Source organism: Girardinichthys multiradiatus, chromosome 20 (genome assembly GCF_021462225.1).
Source record: "Girardinichthys multiradiatus isolate DD_20200921_A chromosome 20, DD_fGirMul_XY1, whole genome shotgun sequence".
NCBI classification, from domain to species: domain Eukaryota; kingdom Metazoa; phylum Chordata; class Actinopteri; order Cyprinodontiformes; family Goodeidae; genus Girardinichthys; species Girardinichthys multiradiatus.
In genome coordinates, this window is record NC_061812.1 from 52,934,721 (window position 1) to 52,957,228 (window position 22,508).

The following is a 22,508-nucleotide window of genomic DNA, read 5'->3' on the forward strand; positions in this document are numbered from 1 at the left end:
TCAGCTAGCATGGTACATGTTTTATTATTGTGTTAAATATTCATACAGTGCATAGCAAGAATGGTGATTTCTTCTCACCCAATAACAGCCAGCTTGAGGTCAGGGACACAAATGTTGTCCTCCCCACAGTCCAGCTGAATCTGGGCCTGATGGGAAAAAAAGGACGAAGATAAAGGAGTTAAGATGAGGTGTGACAAATAGAAAAGCAAGTAAACTTATTACTGAACATGTCAATGTTTTTCTCAGTAAATATATTTCTAGTGATATAGAATTCACACCAGATGTTAAAAACAACCCATGTAATCCATGCATACATAGAAATCAAAGCATAGTAGTACACAAATAAACAGGGTAAAATAATAGCCCAATGAATGACAGTAAATGAATATTGAAAACAGAAATGTATTAAATACTTTATGGAAAAGCCTTTTTTTTTTTGGCAATGACAACTTCAAGACTTCTCCTGTATGGAGAAACCAGCCACATGTATTCTTTAGATGTAACTATGATCTATTATTCCACACAAATGTTTCTTCAAATCTCGAAGGTTCTACGGGTCCTAAATATAATGATATATAGGGAACATCTATATTCTTATTTGTGAAACTCAGTTCACTGTTCTTTGTTCACGTGTTTCACAACAATACATGACAATTCAATAACAATGAAATAAAAACAACATTTTCCATTATTCCTGTCAGGTGACTGACTGGTCCATTCTAGCAGCTTTACTTTATTTATCTCAAACCTAGTAAGAGTTTCCTTCTATGTGTGTTTGGGACAACTGCCTTGCAAATCCACTGTTGTTTCCTTTAAAGTTTCTTATCAAGAATGTTCCTGTAAATTTCTCTGTCCATTCTTCCGTCAGGCATATGAAGTTTGCCAGTACCATCTGCTGTAAGCAGGGCTGGTTCCGACTATAGGCAGTATTGGCAAATGCTAAGGGCGCCATGGATCTATAAGGGCACACTGAGAGTTGAGGTTTTTTTCCCATACTAACAGCATACTACTTCATATACTATTTTGTGACATTACCAGAAGCCAATACAACTTATATGAAGCGCATTAGTCAAAAGGTACTTTTTCAGCATTGTGCAGTCTTCAGCTGGCCAGACAGCACACAGAGTGTGCAGCTCAGTTTTACAAGTACCCAGCGGCAGCCAGCCCAACAGACAGTAACGCAGCTGACACTAACCATGCACCAACCAGCCGGCCACGGTCATCACTCCACAGCATATTTACAGTGAACAAGTTAAACCAACATGTCAAAAAGGCCAAAGCTCTTGGGGGCTCAGGGAAGAATGAGAAAAAAGAAGAGGAGGCAAAAACAGGAAAAACACACAAGTAATTGATGTCTGTTAAAAATCAATACATAACATCATCTTGCAAGCTAGTCTAATTGGAGCAGAAGATGGATTGATCATAGAATTACATGCAGCAAGTGAACGATTAGCTAAAGCTGGTTTATTTTGGAGAACATGAGGGTAAACATCGCTAATAAAAAAATAATAGCAAGAGTTACCATCAGTGACTCCCACCTTAGAGGAAGTTCGAAATAATTCAGGTGTAGAAAAAACTGACACTTTTTCTCCTTTGTCCTACTGGATAGATCACCACCAACATTAGACCAACTGGGTGATATGATCCATAATCATATCTTGTTTGAGGCTGAGGGTGAAGTAGCCTGTCATCATGTTATAAGCATTTTTACTGAAACAAAACTATGATCAAAATAAAAAATTATTAAGCCAGGGTTTCGTTGCCAAGTTAAAGTTGATTTTGCAACATATTTACATAATGAGATTTTTGATAAATATTTCTCAGTAATGTGGATATAATAGTGGATAAAGTAACTAATATGAATAAAACTACTAGGACAGTCTTGCAAGTACACACAATGACATCACTTTACTGCAGTCTAATTTAGCTTTAAACCAGGAAAAGAGAACACTATGCTACATCACAATATTATGACAATAAAATGCAATTTGAGTTGTCACAATTTACCTCAATGTACTGTTGCCGTTTATTTTTAGGGCATGTTTAATGTGGTTTCTTATCGGTAATACTTATATCTATTCATCTGTTTTCAAATGCACTTCTTAAAGATCTAAGACCTGCATCTTCAAAACCCGGGCCACATGCAGACAGCTCTACCTCAGACGCCAGAGACGTAACAAATGGTCCTGTCCCCTCTACCTCAGCTGCCTCAGATGATGCTACAACAGCAGCGTCTGTCCTCTCTACCTCAGCTTCTACTTCAATTTTCCACATTTACTTTCAAACCTGACCATCATAATGAAACGTTTGACCCTCTTACATGACAAGAAGCTCACAGATATTTACCCAAATATGTGGGTAGCTCTAAGAATCTCTGCCACTACCAGTTACAGCTACTGTATCTGAAAGGAGCTTCTCAAAGCTCAAACTTATTAAAGCCTGCCAGTAATGGGGGCACTGTGCCGATCCGTTGTGGTGATGAGAGAGCTGAGCCGAAAAGCAAAGCTCTCGATTTACCGGTCGGTCTACGTTCCTACCCTCACCTATGGCCATGAACTTTGGGTCATGACCGAAAGAACGGGATCCCGGATACAAGCGGCTGAAATGAGCTTCCTCCGTAGGGTGGCCGGGCACTCCCTTAGAGATAGGGTGAGGAGCTCGGCCATCCGGGAGGAGCTCGGAGTAGAGCCGCTGCTCCTCCACATCGAGAGGAGCCAGTTGAGGTGGCTCGGACATCTATACCGGATGCCTCCTGGATGCCTGGACTCCTTTTTGTATTACTTAATTCATTAGTGTTTCGTTGCATCAAACATGGAGCTGTTCCTACACGTGTGTGCTGTAGAACAATGCTATATGGTGTATAATATACTGAGGTTTCTCTAATATGCTTAGTTGGGGGTGCAGGGGTCAGTAGGGGGGCAGCACACATAATTTTACCTAGCGTGAACAAATGGCTAGGGCCGGCTCTGGCTGCAAGATACCCCACTTCATGATGTTCCCACCTGCAAAATTCACTTTTGGCATGGTGTTATTCAAATCCAGTCATCCTACAAACACGATGTGTGCAATGACATTCAAAGAGTTCAACTTTGGCCTCATTTTAACCAAACTATATTCTCCCAGTATTTCAATAGCTTGTCCAAATATCCAGTAGCTAATTTAAACAATCTTCAACATGGTTTTTTTCAGCAGTGGAGTCTTGCGCAGTTACTGTACATAATGGACATTCCGGATGAATGAAGTACTCCTTGTTTTTAATTATAAAAACTGTACATGTTATTTCAAGGTCTTCCTAAAGCTTTCTGGCAATAAACGCGTCTGTCAGAAATGTTACCAGAGGCATCTGGGCATGGCTGGTTTATAGTAAAATAACTTCTTTCCACTTCAGAATTTTGGCTGCATTTGTGCTCAATGGAACATTCAGAAGTTTAGAATTTGGCTGTAACTATTGTGATTAGTATGTTTCCAACAGTAAGACTTCTTGTGAAGATATCTTCGCTTTTACTAATCGTATAATTTTGTGCAAAGGAGGAGGTTAACTGTGCGTCCACAATTAACTTCAGGGAAAGCGGTCAGTCTTCGTCCTCTGGCCTCCTTGGCGAAAAGGAAAAAATATGATCTGACCATCAAAGTCGACTTGGGATGAAACACGGTAGCGGTTCGTCTCCTCAAAACTCCGTGTTCTTAGTTACGTGTTAAGCTCACGTCTTCGATCGGCAAAGTGAAATTTCTGGCCTTCTCATTCCAGAAACCTCAGTTAGGAATTGTTCCTTGTTCAACGAGAGAATAAATGAAATCCGCAAGGGACTCTTCTCCAGAAGTGATGCGCTTCAGTTGCTGGTCCGGTCTCCAGCTGAAGGCGGGGTGTTCAAAATGGGCGCCTCCATATATAGTGCCCTGTGACGTCAGACTTGGGGCGTCCCGTCATATCAGTCGCAATGCTCGACGGGATATGTAGGAGCGGGCTGTCCTGGATACAAAATGGCCGAAAACACCAGGAGGCCTGGTGGCGTCCCGCACCGTGCAAGTGGTCCAATATTCAGCAACAAGTGGTCCAACAATATTAAACTAATTGATACTGACTTAAACAAAGCAACAGGAACACTTTCTAAATACTGACAGATTGTAGCTGGTTTCTTATCTTTTTCCGCATCCTTTCCTTCATGTGGTCGATACTTTTTCCCTGTACCGTTCCACCTCCTTATACATTCATTAATTTATTGACTAATTTGTCTGATTTCTTTGACATCACGTAGGTTATTACAGACGGCCGATGTTAATTTAATGTCACATAAATAAAAACGTATTTACTGACAAAACTATCGACATATTCTATAATTATTTTACCCGCTGCATTGCAAGTGAAAAGGTGCGGTTAAGGAAAGCTTTAGAGGAAGCTGATGTTTATGGAACAAAGAACAACTAACTCGGGTATTTTTGAAAAGATTATAGAGGATACTGTTAACTCACATCCTCTATATTTGCAATCAACTAGCAAACGTTGCAACAACCAAATGCCGCAAAGCCAAGAATGACTGTCATTTCATGTTTGCAAGATAAAAGAAACCTTGATCTTACATCTGGAAAGAAAGCAAAGGAATGACATGATGAAGGAGAATGAAAAGTCCAATTCCATCAAAACAATGACATTTTTGAGGAGCGCCTCCATCAAAAAGAGTTAAAACCTCAAAGCACAACTGGGATTAATTTCCCTTTTAGTTTCCAGCAACAGCTAACTTTGTAAAATCTGAAAGGAAAACATGAATTGGATTTGATTATACAGGACTGACATGTTCACTGGGTCCCTTCATCTTTTTTACTTTCTTCAATCTTCTCTGCTTTTTTGTCTCATCTTTCTGTAGCTCCATAATTTCAGCGATGCCATGGCCTCGTCTGTCCAACATATGGGAAGCATTAGACTCCAAAACAAATGTCAGACAGAGAAAAGCAGAAGCCTGGCAATAGTTAATGATGTCTCAGTGGAGATTCCTTCTTCAAGTTGCTGGTTTTACATTTATTCAGGTGGCCATCAGTCACTTAACACCAATCATATGAGGGAGACAAAACCTAACTTATCTTATATTACTTCCAGTAATTTTTTTATGTCAAGCCAACTTTCTACTCTCCACCTTTCAGTATGCTGGCATGTTTGTTACTTCAGGGCTCAATGAAGAAAATTTGACTTTGACCTTTATCTCAAAGTAGGCAGCATAAAGTCAAGACATTTCATGACTGTCTTGACAACTTCAATTCTTGTCTTAAATAACCTGGTTGCTGCAGGCCTGAAACACAGCCCTGCAGGATGAAGGATGGAACTTTAAATACTCTAATGAATACCAATCTATGAAGCTATTCAGTTGTTATTTTGTTCCATTCTTCCAGTCGGTGCTTCTTTAGGTTTGCAATAGTAAACGTTGTCATTGTCATTTTTTGGAATTCTCCACTCATGCTGAACAGTGATACATGTTCATCTACACTTGGAAGGAATGTCTGATTTAGAAGTAAACTGGAACACCTTACTAAAGTCAGAAAGCAGAGTGGAACAGTAAAAAGCTTTAAACCATCCCTTGAACTTCAAATCCAATATCTCTAATGGAGGGCCGCAATGTTTATTTGACACATAGTACTACGGAACCATTGTCTTTTGGCATACTCAGGTAGATATACTATACATTATGTGTATGTTTAGAGGGACAGTCCAGGATTATTTAAGTGGTGTCCTGTCAGGTGGTGGTGAGCAGTCAATATCTTTTCTTGGAGTAGATGACTCTTTTTACTTATAGTTTGGTTATTGACATAGAAGTATGTGGTTAATTACAATGAAAACAGTGACTTCCCTGGTGAAATATGTGAGTAACTATGTGATGGAGAAGTAAGATAGATTAAAAAACAATTTAATAGCACTCCCTTAAACCAGTGTAATAATATTATTCTTTTACACAGCTTTACTTTTGAAACACGTGAATTTTTTCACATGGAAGGCCATTGTGTAGTCACTGCTGACCTTCAATGGTCATTGCTAGAGATGGGTACCTTTCACATTTGTACCGATACGATACAGACACCCGGTACCTAGGAATCGATACCGGTCGGTACTCAATGATGACCTCAATGATACCAGTTTTCAGTACTTTTGTGTGTGTTTATGTGGAAATGTTAATTCGCTTAATAATAAAATCTCTAAATTTCTCAATTTGACATATTTATCTCTCAATACATAAACTTTAATGATTATATTAAAACAACATCCAGCTGTTTGTATTGTAACATCTCAGTTGTTTCAAACATTTCTTCTCCCATGTTGCTGGCTGCAGACGATGAGTCACTAACGGATGCAGACGTGCAGAAGGTGCCGAATGCAGTTGTAGTCGTAGATCTGAGGCTGACGAAAATTGTGAATTCTTTAGCCTTGAGAAAATGTTGAGCTTAACCAGGTGCTTCCTCAGATTAGAAGTATTCCCGCCGCTAGCCTTGCACTTCGCGTCACAAATATTGCAGCGAGCGTAATCTGCATTGCATTTTGAAAAGTGGAGCCATACTTTCAAGCGCTTTCTATCAGACCTGCTTTCTTTGTTTACTGTACCAGCGGCTAATGACGTCATTGCGCTCTTGTGCGTGCAATGCTGTGTTCGTGTCCGGCATGGAACCATCGCCCATCTTCCAATCCTTCAGTTTCACAATGATGCTTTTAGGTACCGAAATATGGTACCGTTTGATTTGTCATGAATTGGTGTTCGGTTGTACCGATGGAATTTGCTCGGTACCTACAAAAGTACTGAACTTGGTACCCAACCCTAGTCATTGCCATAATTAGCTACAAACATCTATGTCAATTACCATCTAATTCAAACATGAAGGCTGCTTAAAGACTCATAAAATAGCATTTGAATAAGAAATGTAAGATTGGAGTTATTTTAAACTGTTAAACATTTTCTTTGTCTTAGCTTTGCAATAGCAAACCTTGTGCAGGTAAGATAGTGACTGGACATACTGTTCGAGCAGAACCCCAAATCTGTAATATCCCTATGAGCTAAAAGAAGTCGAACTACTCTCTCAGATTTCATTTAATGTTTGTCATGAACAGCTCTGTTAAAACTTGAGTGGCTGAAGTCTGAACTGGGACTGGTTGCTTCATGTTCACACCCAGTAGTGATGTAACGTGCTTATACATCACTGCCAGCTGTGACTCATTTACTTTAGTTCTTTACTTTGCTGTACTATGTAGCTTTAAAATCTATTTCATTTAAACAACAAAGCAGTGCAGTTTGCATTACTTAACAGAGCATGTTGACTCTTTCTGAATACAGCTGAAGCAGCACATGATTAGATGCATAGAGAGCTTCTGAGTTCTTCATGCAGGAAACTCATTCTCAAACAGTCACAATTTGTGATTTTTCATGTTTTTTTCTTTTAAATAATGGTTGGTTGCGCTCCTGGTTGAAGTTTGTTCTCTTTGCTCACCTCATGTTTTCCATTTCTAAGTCTGTTTCTGAGGATCACTTTGTTACCAGTCATGGTCCTTTGATATCCCCGGTTACCCTTCACTTGCCATCTCACCACTTGCTCCCTGTTTCCAATTAGTTCACCTGTATTCAATCACTTAATCTTTCCTCCAGGCGTTTCCCACAATTAGAAGGAAATTAAACACAGGGAAGGCTTTAGAAAATTAAAAAGGACAGAAAAAAGAATACATATACAAAACTAATATACAAAGACATATATATATATATATATATATATATATATATATATATATAATGATTCTGAATCATTCTAGTTTTGTTCGTGTTTATTTGATTTTTTTTTTTCTTCAAATAAATAGTTTTTAGCTCCATTTTTAGCCAGCTGAGTTCTGCATTTGGGCTCGGTTTTTTAAAAGATGACAGAAACTTTCCCTTAGTGTTTGTGTCATGGTTGCATGTCTTCTACCATCACAGTTCCACCTAGGACAGAATGTTCTTCTGGAAACTTGAGACACAGTTAATATTAATTGGCATTTGAAGATTAACTCACCTAAACAAGTATGAAAGAAGCATTACAATGCCAGACAGAAATATTCACACCCCTTGAATTTTCTTTTCACATTACAACTGCCAACTTTAATGTCTTTATTGAGATTCTATCTGACAGACCAGCACAAAATAGTGCATAACTGTGAAAAGGAAGAAGTATAATGCATCCATTTCAGTTTTGCTTTTGTTTGTCACAAATAAAAATCTGAAATGGGTGGCCTGCATTGTATTCAACCTCCCTGAGTCTATACTTTTGCAAACATATTTCAATGCAATTCCAGCTACAAGTGTTTTGGGGTTTGCCTCTACCAGCTTTGCTCATCTAGAGACTGTGTGTTAGTGTGTGTTAACATCAATTTTCAGGGTTCGCCACAGATTGGCACAACCTCTTATGTCAACAAGGGCTTTCTTCCTGCCACTGAAAGGATGCATCAAAGGAAAATCAGATCTTTTGCCTTAGTTGGGTTGTTCATTAAAAAACAGTTTTGAAATATTTATGCCTCCGCTTACAGGCAATGACTCCCACGTGTTTTGAAACTTCTCAGCCCTTCAGCTTCCTGATTATTTCCACTTTGCATTAGAGATTTTCCATGTGGCTTCTGACTACATAACGCTGAGTGTTGGGATCGTCAGTAGATGAAGAGTCTGTAAATTTCTTGCATTTCAACTGAAAAAAGGAGAAATTTCTCAAGCTTTAAAACAATTTAATTCAAGAGTAAAAGGCTAATGGGCACATCTAAAACCCAATCACATACTCGCTTCACCTTGAAACACTAAATTTGCAGGCTTTCAAGCTCTGCCTATCGCCTGGTGGAGGAGAGGAATCATGCACAAACAAACCACAAGCAGATGTGCAAGAAATGAGCAGCACCCCACCCAAACTGAGCTGTCAGAGCTTCCTTTGTGTTTTTGCAGAACCATGACCTGTGAGGCCTCCATAAACCTTCCAGTTCTGCATATATAAAACACACAAATAGTACCAACGAGACCTCATAGGTGCAGTGACCAGCTCTTAAAAGATCAGCATCTAACCACATATGCTTGTACTGTATAAGAGCCTTACATTTGATATGGTTTGAAATGTCAACCTCCATTTTTGTTATTCATTTAAATTTCCTGCAATAACAGTAGCGTTGGATGATCTGCTGGGGTGTTGAGATTAAGTCAAAGTATATGTAGCTCTACATTTGTTGCACATCAAAATATTTATAACATGATCTCCCATGCTCTTGTGGTGACCATCTGTTTAGTTTCTAAAACGCAAGGCATGTGGCCATGTAAGTGGTGTGGTCTCCTATTTTACTGTGGTCATGTAATATTCTGCCACAGCTTATAACTCCTCACAGAGGTACACTTTCTAACCTCGGATGTTTAACTCTCACAACGAACTGAAGGAATGCTGGATGAAACTGTTCTTTCAAAATAGATAGCTTCCATCTTTACCATTGCCAAATCAGAATCAGCATGCTAAAATCCAATTTTAGCTTTTTTTTCTGTGATTGTTGGCATTATATTCTTAATGCAACAGACATCAGACTACAGTGTAAGCAGTGTACAGCTTCCCCATTAGCAGAAAACAAGACATTGTGTAGTTATGGAAATACATGAATGCTCCGCATGTCTGCGTGGAAGTATCAATTCTGAGATTGTTGTGCAATCAGAGCCTACAAAATTATGGCTAGCTTCATTAACACCTTTAATATTCATAAATGTAAGGGTGCTGCTGATTGGGTAAGGCGTATTGTGTCACTTCCTGTTATCACTGTTGCACACTGTGGATCTATTTGGTGTTTCAGATTCTCTTGATTTAATCTAATTTATTATTATAACACGTAACATTTAAATCGCTATTTCTCAGGGCTTAACATTAGCCGCAGCACTGCCATGGTTACCTATTCTGTTTCTAACGTTTCCATCTGAGCCTACTCCAGGCAAGGGTGTTGGAATTGGTGACTGAGCTCCACACTGTTGAAAAACCAGCAGATAGCTGAGGCCCCTTAGCCATCATGGAGCCACCCATGGTAGTTTTAGGTAAAGGTCCTTCAGTAGAGCACAGCCAGGCCCTCAGGCCAGCTAGGTGACAGTATATAGGAAGCACAGTCCTAGATCCCAGCTCATGTGTTACCACCAACCCGTTCGCCATTATAACAGGTTTTCCCCATTTAGCGACACACCCATTGAGAAGGCCACTCTTGTAATTCCTCCATAGACAGAAACCTGGCATTAGACACACCAGCATCCAAAGCCAAATGTTAGCCAGGTGCCACAACAGGTGGCATCAAATCCTACCTGAAACTGCTGGTTAAGGACAAGTGTAGGACTCCTCCTGGGACTCCTCCCTTATCTGACAAAGTGACAACATGTTTAGTCGCATGCTGTCACTTAACAACTGGTTCATCTAGAAGGTGTCCTGAAAATGATGTGGGCTACATTGATAATTGGGAAAAATTTGGGGGAAAACCTGGTCTGATCCACACAGACAACATCCATCCCACTTTGGACGAAGCAACTCTTCTTTCCAAGATTCTAGACGAATGAATTAGTTCCCCAAAACACTGACAACCCTGGGTCCAGACCAGAAAACAGTCATGGTTTAAAACACCTATCATTCATTTACTCAGGTTGTCGAAATATAACCAAATCAGAAGATGACACAGATTCGATGCACAGAATTAGATTGAAATGAGGTTTTATTGTTCCAACTTAGGTAGACCTTGATTAGAGTTGTTAGAAGCCAGAGGATGAGGAAGCCCCAAGGATCCGAGCAGAGAGAGAGTGTTCTGGCGGTGGAAATATTTACAGTGCAGATTTCCTGAAGAAGAGTTGGATGGGCAGATCGACAGGAAGGCAGGACAACAAGCAATCAGGCAGGCTGACAGAAGTCCACATAACAGAGACTATGTTCCAGCAACAGACTGTGTCAGCAGCTGTCTTAAAAAGCCATGAGCTCATTAGCTGGATGAGTTGCAGCTGAGAACAATGAAGTGCCAGAACCAGCCAGCAGAGATCTCACAACACCTCTCTGGAGCTTCTGTGCTGTTACCCAGCCATTATGAAAATAAATGCTACTCCAACTGAGCAGAAAAATTAAACAAATACATGTGGTTTAGTGAACATAAGACATCTCTCTTCAACGACTTTTAGTCAGTGACTTCATTTGTGATCATCAGATTGATGTACTTGTACTTTGTCTCACAGAAACCTGGGTGAAGGAAGATGATTATATTAGTATAAAAAGGGTCAACTCCTCCTAAACATTTAATTTTTCACATTCCTAGAAATACTTTGCAAGGAGGAAGAGTAGCAACCATTTTTCAGTCAGATTTATTAAGCCAAGGCCAATTAATAGCTACAATTATTTTTATATCTAACCCTTAGTTTTTCTCTTCCAAATTGCAATGCAATAAAACAACTTCTGTTTGTTGTTTTGTATCGTCCGCCAGGCCTTTACTCTCAATTTTTAGATCAGGTCTCAGATTTCTTATTTGATTCAGTGTGTAATACAGATAAGGTTATTACAGTGGGGGATTTTGAAAGTAATGTTGACACTGAAAGTGATAACCCAAGTGTAGCCTTTAATTCCATCTTAGACTCTTTTGGCTTTGCTCAAAACATCCACAGACCAATCGATTTTTGCCTTCATACTCTGGATCTTGCGCTGACATATGACATGGTATGTGAACAAATAACAGTATTTTCTCATAACCCTGTCTTTTCTGACAATTTTGAATTAACCATTGAGTTAAATGTATCAGAGAACTCTGCTCCTGAGAAAAGAAATTAGATATTGTAGCGATTTATCAGACAATGCAGTGTACTTTAAAGCACAACTCTAGGAAATTGGAGCGAAAATGGTGCTCCACACATCTAGAGGAGTCTTATTTAATCTTAAACATAGTCTAATGCTTTTCATCATTAATGGAGGAGAACAAGTAAAATTCAAGGTTTCTTTTTGGTACAGTTGCCAAAGAGTCATAGCTCTCTTGAGACATCACATTCCTCAGCTCTCAGCAGTGATATCTTTATGGAGTTCTTTATAAATCAAATTGGTAAAGTTACAGATGATAATGTCATGGTCTCATATAATGTACCAGTGCTGTTAGATCTCAGTTCTGCATCTGATATAGACATATTCTCAACAATATATTTATCCATAAATACTGATCAATCCAATCAGTTACTAAGCATTAAAATGACCTCCAGTTATAAAGTACAGCTACTACTTCCATTAACTTTTTGCTTTTCTTTAACATAGGAGGTACTACTGGGTCAGCGCTACTATGCGTGCATGTTTTTTTAGCATGTATGCTCTGTCTTCTCAGATTTCCAGTGAGATGAAGCTAATGGCCGTGCACACTGAGCCTGGTTGTGCTGGAGCCTTTTTACTGTTAAAGGGGAGGTTTCCTTTCCACTGTCGCTACATGCATGCTCAATATGAGGGATTGCTGCAAGCAGCGACAACACAATGCAAGCGACTGTCCACTATTGGTACATGCTTGTCCAGGAGGAGGGAATGCTGCAAGTCAGTGACTCGATGGGTTTCCTTAATAAACTTAACTGGACAGCATTGTTTCATAACCAGGATCAATTTGGAATGCATGTATTTACTTGAGTTGAAATCTCTATGTCTGAATGGATGTTTTTTTTTGTAAAGTTGTGAACTGGCACTATATAAATATACTGAGTTGAATTGAATAAATACAACTGTTAGGAACCGGAAGTAGCATGTTCATGTGAAAAGCTTAATACACATATATGTTTAGGATGTAGCCTGTATTAGGTATGGAGTTGAAAATGCAACTCTGAAGAACAGTGTGAGCGTGCAATTACTAAACAGAGAAGAATTTGCCACATCTGCTAGGCTTCTTTCCTCCCTCTTTTAGATTTAATCTTGCCACGTCCTGTGTCCTCCACCACAAAACAATGAGTCAGTCCTATGCAAGACTTAAAAAAGTTGGATCAAATGCATCATGACTGTTATGACAGAGGTTTCTTTGATAGACATCACAGACATATCTGATTTTTGACACACTCAAAACTCAGCAATGTCACTGTTATTGTCCATTAAGAAACTTTGTTTATCTCAGTAAGTGAGTTTCTACATAATTAGGGCTGCAGCAATTTGCCAGCATAATTGATGATGCAACTTTAGTAATCCATGGTTAGAGCTTGGTGGACTGGAGGTGGGGGGCATTGGTGGGCCAAAATTCTGTGGGCCTGCGTAGTGCGTGCAGTCCTGCCTGGGTTGGCGGATCTCTGGATCCTGGACTTCTGGAGGTGGGCTCGCTTCACTTGGCAGTCCAGGTTCCTCCGGACTACTCCCGCTGGGGGGGTGGCGGCTGCTTTGTGTGGGCTCCCTTGTGGTGTCTTGGGGGATCTCTGGGGGGTCCCTGACCTCAGTGGGCACTAGGCTGGAGTGGGCACTGGCGGGACAATAGGGGGCTAGTTGGGGAGCTGGCCTCCAAAGGGGCATTCATGCTGGTGCCTTTGCTCCACCCTCTCCTTCCTCACATATGCAACATGGCAGTAGGGTCTTGAGGTGTGAGATTACTCCAAATGGCTTAAGGTCATACAAACAGGTTACTATAACATCAATGTGGCCTGCCAACTTTGATGCTGGATTAAATCTGGAATTAATGAAGTTATTCGCTCAATTAGGAGACCGTCTTGAGATATCCTTTCTGTGGAGCAAAGCTGCCTTGGCACATGTAGGGCACAATCTGCTCTATATGGTATGCCTGAAATGTTGCTTAACACAGGACACAAAAAAATTTAAACAAAACTTTAATAATCTGGTTTCTGCAACTTTTTGGTCAACACATATTTTTCATGACTTATTAAACTTCCAACAGAGTGTGTGTGTGTGTGTGTGTGTGTGTGTGTGTGTGTGTGTGTGTGTGTGTGTGTGTGTGTACGCGCATGTGTATGTGTGCTCTGCATATGTCAGCTGAGTTCAGCACCAGTAATTGGTTGGCTGTACCTAAACTGGATTTTTAAAACAAACAAGGTGAATGGATCATCTGCCCACTGCCAAATGAACCAGGTTCAAAAAGTTCGTCAAAGCATTTAAAGGCTGAAGTGGTCTAATGCATGGGAGTACTTCAACTCCACCATTGATAAAGAGAGGTTTGGACACTCTGAAGGTTTTCATTCTAAACTGTAGAACCACGGGCACCATGCATGATAAGCAACTGAAGAGACAAAGTGAGCCAGAAAAAAAAAAACGTTACTGAAAATGTTTTTAAAGCTCCTGAATTCATTCCGAGGTTAGTCAACTTCTGTCGACCATTTTCCCCCCAGTTTAATGTTTACACACACAGTTGATCGATTAACTTGGTTCCTGTGTGTGTCAATGTAGAGACTTTGTGCAAAACTGCATATTCCCTGGGTGCTGCGCATTGTGTAGAGGTGGAGCGGCTATGAGTCCTCGATGCAGCCATCCGGAGTTCAATTCCCAACCCTGGGATATTTGCTATATGTCTTCCCCCTTTCACTCTCTGCCCATTTCCTGTCTATATATACAGTAAAACAAAGGTTGCTAAAGCCACAAAAAAAAGAAATGCACAATCCCAAGTTAAACACTGCTGTAGGGATGGTTTTTAGCAAAAACAGACAAGTTAGTAAGAGTTGGAGCTAAATACAATCCCATCGTTTCAGAGGCTGTGGAAAACTTTGAGGTCGTGACTATAGTGGAGTTTCATCTACCAGCAGAACAATAACCCTAAACATACAAGCAGAGATGCAATGGAATGGATATCAAAGGGTATCCATGCGTTAGAGTGGCCCAGTTAAAGTTCAGACCTAAAAGCAATAGTATGTCTGTGGCAAAACAGTTATGATAAAAGAAGCTCCCCATAAAATTGGATGAGCTTAAAATCCCCACCGAAAAGCAGTTGCAAACTTCCCTTTACATCTGACTGTGAGTCATCTGATGGCTGAGGGGGAAAAGAAATTACAAACAACAAATATGCAATTATCAGACTTAAAACTATTAAAATCTGTGGAGTCAATATATGCAGAAATGTTCCAACTGTACTTCATGTACTGTAAATGTGTAAGAAACTGCTTTGACTTCTACCACCATTTAACCAGCAATGAGAACAGATCCATTCATTATGTTGGAACAGTAATGTTTATAGAGGACTGCTACCAGTTGATAATGATCCTACCTTCTGCTCTACACGTTGCTCAGTCTGGTAATTCAGGATGGGACTGAGGCCGTGTTGATCTGGTGCCACCTGAGGACCCAGACTGAAGTTCAGGCTGATGTCAATGGGAGAGAGTTTATCCCGAAACTCCTCCTCAGCCTGTGACAGAGACACAAGAGACACAATAAAACACAGGAATTACTCACTGGAGAAAGATCCGGCATGAGAAGAGAAGAGAAGAGAAGAGAAGAGAAGAGAAGAGAAGAGAAGAGAAGAGAAGAGAAGAGAAGAGAAGAGAAGAGAAGAGAAGAGAAGAGAAGAGAAGAGAAGAGAAGAGAAGAGAAGAGAAGAGAAGAGAAGAGAAGAGAAGAGAAGAGAAGAGAAGAGAAGAGAAGAGAAGAGAAGAGAAGAGAAGAGAAGAGAAGAGAAGAGACTATAAACTGTAGCTGAATTCATAGCAACCTTTGGGAAATCTCAGGGATTTACAGTATATTCTCTGGAAGAGACACACAGTCACTGTTTGAATAATTCTAACCAAACTGACCATGCTTATCCCTAATATATGATGCCAAACTCCCCCATTTATGTTTTTTCTGTGTAAATAATAAAATAGTAATAGTACAATCCTGTTTTAAAGCAACAGTTTTCTCACACAGTGAAACATCGCTTCTGCTCCTAATAAACATAATCTGTAACCACTTGTGGTCCAAAGTCTATAAAAATGCTTTTGAATGCTATTCTCATACTATGCTACCATTGTTAAAAAGAAATCAGAATCAACTAAAAATCGGTATCAGCAGGTCAAAACTTTACAAAACTTGGAAATCAGTTACAGAATTGTGATTGGAGCCTTTATTGTGCAAAAAGGTATCTCCATAAAATCAGCTGTAAAGAAAACACAAATGGAGACAGCTTATAAGGGGGCTTTGGTACTGTAAATTTGTTATATTTTCGCTGGCTGAGATTCTAGGATTTTCTGAGGTACCTACATAAAGGCCAGTTATATATGTTAGATCACAATAATAAAATATATTTTATGTTGGTTATTCTTGTTTTTAAGGGGCGAACACAGTGTAACGACTGACCCGCAGGTAGATCTTGGTTTCACAGCAGAACCTTTCACCATTTGTGAGGTTTAAGGTCTTCACCAGGGTGGGCTGCTGGCTCTCCAGGAACAACGCTCTCCTGACAGACTCCTTTTGGTTCTGCTTTGCGCTGTCTAGCTGCACCTCCACCACGAAGACTTCAAAGTGCACACAGTAGTGGAAATACACATAGCAAGAAAAAAAGTTCATCATATGAACATCTGATTGCTTTTATTACACAAAAATGCATATCAATGTATGTGTAGCCAAACAAACACACATTTGCCATGATAAACCTTATAACTGAATGCAGATGCACACACAGAGGTTATCACTGTTATAACTTAAAAGCCACTATTTTCTCTTCTGTCTTTCTATAAAGCAGATAGAGACACATATAGAGCATTAACACAGCCCACATTAAAAACTTTACAGACAGCAGAGAAAATAGAGAACACCATACTTTAAACAAACACATACACACTCTTCTCTAAACCCTACCCTGTATTCACACAAGTGCTCATTCATCCTGATCCTAACTGCCAAATTGACCACAGAGAGGTCCAGCATACTTGTGGCTACACAACAAAAGCAAGGTAATGGGGACCATGTGTGTGTGTGAGTGTGTTGTGTGTACCACTGTATGTGTAAGCATGTCCTACCTAAATGAGAGGGTAGGTGCTTCCCATGAGCCTCCAAGCAGAACCTGGTGCTCGCACTGCATGTAGAACACAGATCCGAGAATAAATGTCCATTTCATGCTCATTTCGTGGTTCTTGGTTATTAGAAGTAATTTAATCCTTGTTCAAAATTATACAAATTTACCATAAATCTTTATGTTAAAATTCCTCACTGGGGAAGCTTGAATTGTGGGCAATGTAGTTGGAAGTTGCTTTGAGGAAGTGATATGGACCCGAGAAATTTGTTTAGATAGCAGTTTTTAAATTGCTTATGATCAGGAATTGTTATCTAGATTGGCCCAAGTTTCAGAAAAGCTCCTAATGTGCATCCTAATGTTGATTATGTGTCTCAGTAGTGGAAAACAGTCCAAGTTGCAGCTAATTTACAACCTCATCAGATTACCTAACAAGTGTTGAGATTGCACAAAGATAACCTGAGTAAATGCAAAAAGCAGTTTTCAAATGAGGATTTAATTTATTAAGGGGAAAAAGGCAAACCACCCTGGCCCCATGTGAAAAAGTAATGACCTCCTACAGCCATAAACTGGCTGTTCCACCCCTGGCAGTTACCGCCATCAAATGTTTCTGGTGACACACAATGAGTCTTTTACATCACTGGAAATATTTTATCCCATTCTGCTTTGCAGAATTGTTTTAATTCAGCCACATTGGAGGGTTTTCCAGCACCAACGTCTGTTTATGGTCATTTCACAGCATCTCAACCAGATTTAAATCTATACTTTAACTAGACCACTTAAAAACAATTATTTTGTTTCTTCTGAGCCATTCAGAGGTGGACTTGCTGATGTGCTTTGGATCATTGTTCTGCTTGAGAGCCCAAGTGAGCTTTAGCTTAAGGTCACAAACTGCTGGCTGGACATTCTCCTTCAGGGCTTTCTGTTAGAGATCAGAATTCATGGTTCCAATGATTACAGCACGTCGTCCATGTGCTGAAGCAGCAAAGCAGGTCTAGACTATCAAACTACCACATCCATGTTTGACTATAGGGATGATGTTCTTTATTGAAGTGCTGTGTTCATTTTACACCGGATGTAACAGGACGCACAACTTTCAAAAAGGTTTTGTCTCAGGAGTCCACAGAATATTTAACGATGAATATCTAACGACTTTTTTTTGTTTTTGTTAAATGTGAGACAGGTCTTTGTGTTTTCCTGGGTCAGTAATGGTTTTGGTCTTAGAACACTCACATTTCTGCCCATTCGCTTTTTTATTGTTGAATCATGAACTTTGACCCTATCTGAGGCAAATGAGGCCTGCAGAGCTTTAGATGTTGCTCTGGAATGTCGATAATCTCACGGTCGAGGTTTCCGGCGGACCAAAGTGCAGACAAGAGCTGGGCAGCAGCATGTTTAAAGAAAGGCTCAATCTTTATTCTTAGGCTTTTCCAAAAACGTAGCAAAATGTACCATAAGTCATTACAGGTATAAACATGAGTGGAATCCAAGACTTACATGTGAACGCTGCAGGAAATGTAGCAAAAACCGAACTTAATCATAGGACGAGAACATAGTGGTGAACGAAGGACGGAATGAACGGAAAGAACCAGCAAGGAACTAAGAACACAGACCAACTAATATACAGAGAGACATGAAAGAGTAACAAAGGGCAGATAATCAAAGAAAACAGGGAACAGGTGTGAAATGGATGCAGGGAGGCAGAGGGAGCAGGTGTACCTAATACGACTAAAGACTAAAACATGAGGAAGGGGACTAATTAACAAGACAGTGAGCAGACCTAAACGAAACTATAGACCAAGATAAAATAAAACATAAGAATCAAGAATAAACATGAACTAAAGGAAACAGAGAAACTGGAGGGAACACAACAACCTACGATCTAAGGACTTAGCAAAATAGAAACCATAAAGAAACCCCGACTACTAAAGTAAACAAACCTAAACCAACACTGATAGAACAAAACTGAGAATGAAGCAGAGGAAATGAGGACTAGAATAAAAGTAAACAATAACTAAAGCTAACCTATAAGGAGGGACTGGAGAATAAAGATAAACTAGAGGAACAAAGCTAAGAGGGACAATGAATGTAAAGGGAACTTAAGCCGAGTAATTAATAACTAAAAGAGGAAACAAATGACGAGAGGAGTCACAGAAAAGAAATTAATAAATAGGAGAGTGCAAAGGAACCAATACTAAAACATGAAAATAAAATGAGAGCAAAGATAAGGAACCAGAGAACTATAATACTAATAATAATAATAATAATTAAAGCTGCAAGCAGCGTTGAAGGCCCTCGCACCTCAGTGCAGCAACCGCGGGAGCCTGGCATCGCCTCCTACATGCCACACATGATGACACCGCTTCACTTCAACACGTCGCCAGTAGGTGGCACTGTGAGCAACATGTCATATGATCTTCGGTCATGCAGAGTTTCGGTCTGGCAAAAAGCATTGAAAATTTGGAGTAAATCGGATCTTCCAGAAGGACGCTGCAGTCGCTTGTTTGTTTGTGGGCGGGGCTAAAACGACATCATCAATTGACTGTGTCAAAATGTCCATCATTAAGTCATGATCATGTATACTACATTTCAAGTGGATCCGATGATGTATGAGGGAGATATAACCCTTGAAGTGTCCTAGGGGGCGCTATTGATCCAAATTCCAATGCACTCCAATAGAGGTGTTTGGGGGCTGACAAAGATGAACTATATTTATTTTGGAGTGAATCGGACCATGCATGTGTAATTTAGAGACAAACGTATGGCCGTGGCGTGACATCATAATACGCCACGCCATCATAGCCACCCTCTCCAGCTAAAGCAGTAAGTACTGGCGACTGTCTAAGACCATCATGTTATCTGTTACTTAGGACAGTTTCACATTGATTAGGTGAAGAACATCAAACATTCACTGTCTAAAGGAAAACGGGACACCTTCGTGTTCTCAGGGGGCGGGGCTTCAATGATGTCAGCATGTCATCAGTGAATATTGTTCAGGCCTAGAGGCAGATCAATCCCAGAAGGTTTCATGTGTCTGTGACTTTCCTTGTAGGAGCTATGTCAATGTAGTCTTTTATGGCGAGAAGTCATATTTTGAGGCGTGGTCACGCCCACACGTTTCATGTATCAAAAAGCTTTTGATAACTTTTGATCCCCAATGCCTTAAGAGTATACTGAGTGATTTTGAAGTGTCTAAGTCCAAAGCTGTAGGAGGAGTTCGCTCAGATATGCGGGCTAGAAACGCCCAAACGAGGGCCAAAATGGCAACTTCAATCCAAAATGGCCGACTTCCTGTGGGGTTTAGACCAATGCTCCAAGAGACATTTTTGTAGAGAGAAGATACATATCTGTACCGAATTTCAGAATCCTCGGTCAAAGCATGTCTTGGGGCTGATTTTTTGAAATTTTGGTAGGGGGCGCTGTGGACGAATTAGACCACGCCCACCGAATATGTCATCAGATCTTTGTTGGGGACTGGACAAGGATCAATCACATTGAATTTGGTGCAGATCAGATGATCTATGTGGAAATTAGAGGCAAACGTATGGCCATGGGGTGACCTCTGACTTCGCCGCGCCGCCACGGCCACGCCCTTTTATGAAAAGTCACTGTGCCTCAAACGAAGTTAGACCCACTAGTTATCTGTCTTCTGACACACTTTCAAGTGGATTGGGTCAAGAGGGTCAGAGAGGCACCTTTCCAAGTGAAAAAAGTGACTTCCTGTTCTGAGGGGGCGTGGCTTTGATGATGTCAGCATATGACCCCATAGGATCGTTGGGAACCCTAAGGCCCTCCTTCATGCCAACTTTGGTGTGATTTGGATTTTATTTGGGAAAGTTATTGCATTTTTTCACTTTGAGCGCAAACGGCAAGTTCGTGTCCCGGCCACGCCCCCTAAACATGGCCGAAAAATCAGGATTTTGATAACTTTTAATCCTCCATGGCTTATCAGCATATTGCCCAAATATGAAGCCGATAGCTCAAAATCCCTAGGAGGAGTTCGTTAAAGTTCGAGGTGAGTAAAAGTGAAAAGGGCAAAAATCGGCCTTTGACCCAATGGCCGACTTCCTGGGCATTTTAGGGCATACCCCCAAGATACTTTTTGTCTTGGTTTGAGGAGGTCTACGTGTGTGCCAAATTTCAGATCTGTACGACTTACGGTTCGGCCTATCACGTTTGGGGCATGGCTAATTGGTTTGGGCACGCCCACTGACAACGACATTAAGAATCAAGAATTTCACGCGGGGGACAATTTTGGGTAAAATTTGGTGAGTTTTCGGGCATGGCAAAGTCCCCATATTGCCCCGCAAAGAGGCAGCGGAAAAACAAAGAATAAGAATTCCTACGATTACAATAGGCCCTTGCAGTTTTCCTGCTCGGGCCTAATAATAAGGAAACCATTCTAAGTACATAAATAGGAAATCAACACCAAGGGAAGTAAGGGCGAGAGGAGAACACACTGGGAGGCAGAAGGAAACCAGAACTGTCAGAAAACAGAAAGCAATAAACAACATGAATACAAAACCACAACAAAGTCCAAAATGTCGCACCACGACAGATAAGTTCTTAAAGTAATTTTGGTCATTACTTTATTCCATGTATTGGTTCTTCCTCTGTCCCAAATGGAGTCCCAAACCCTAGAAATGGCTTTGTAACCATTTCCAGTCGGTCACTTTGTTCCGTCTCTGTTCATGAATTTCTTTAGATCGGTGCATAATGTGTTTCTTTTTGAGATCTTTTAGTCTACTTTATGTTGTCAGACAGGTTCTGTTTAAGTAGTTTCTTGATTTTACCAGTCAAGCAGTAATCTGGCCTTGATACATCTGATGAAACTGAACCAAATCAATGTAGTTAATCACAGTAATTTCTTAATTTTACTTTTTCACATAGTGCCAGGTTAGTTTGGATAGATTTTTTCCCCTCAAAAAAATGAAATGATTATTTGAAAACTGCTTGTTGTATTTGCTCAGGTTATCTTTTTCTGATATTATTGTTGGTTTGATGATTTTAAACATTTAAGTGAGACAAAAAAGCAAACACAGAAGAAATCTGTAAGGGTGTAATTTCTTTTTTACAGTACTGTGGGGGGAGGATTGAAATCATATTGTTGATTCCGACCAGTATGTGATTCATTTAAAAAGTTCCAATCCATGTTAGGCTCATATAGTTACTGCCCAACTGGACTTTATGCTCTGCTCACTGTTTCCAGCTGTTATAAAACTCCTCCATCTTTCTTCCAGCTACTCCAGCTCTTTTATTCCTGTTTCCCTCCTGTTACCAAGGCCACACAAAATAGCAAGAAGCACCAAAACAACACTTCCTTGTATTTGTTTAAAAGGGCTGACATTAAGAAGCCAGCCAATTTGGCTGATGCCACACCCCAAATCTAAAAATGTTCCACATTTATGGCTTAACTGGAAATGTGTTGCAAGAGAAACGTTAAGACTCGTTAAGTGGACTAACTTTTCCATCTGTGTCTCAAAGCAGCTTGGGAAGAAAACAGGGACCAATAGAGTCATTTGACATTATTTTTATGTAAAACCCACATTAACATTTGTTAAAAACACTCTTAAATCTGAAATGTTTCCATCCAAATGTAGACGAGATG

General features: G+C 40.1%; 1 protein-coding gene across 1 annotated transcript in view; it reads right to left on the minus strand.

Moving 5' to 3' along the window:
- The window catches only part of LOC124857580 (integrin alpha-5-like), a 105,805-nt gene that overhangs the window by 41,494 nt on the left and 41,803 nt on the right, over positions 1-22,508 (minus strand). The window contains exons 16-19 of the mRNA XM_047348907.1: positions 16,908-16,963; positions 16,246-16,403; positions 15,182-15,319; positions 79-146 (exon numbers count right to left, since the gene is read on the minus strand). Coding sequence (XP_047204863.1) covers positions 79-146; positions 15,182-15,319; positions 16,246-16,403; positions 16,908-16,963 — 420 coding nt within the window. The remainder of the gene's footprint in view (positions 1-78; positions 147-15,181; positions 15,320-16,245; positions 16,404-16,907; positions 16,964-22,508) is intronic.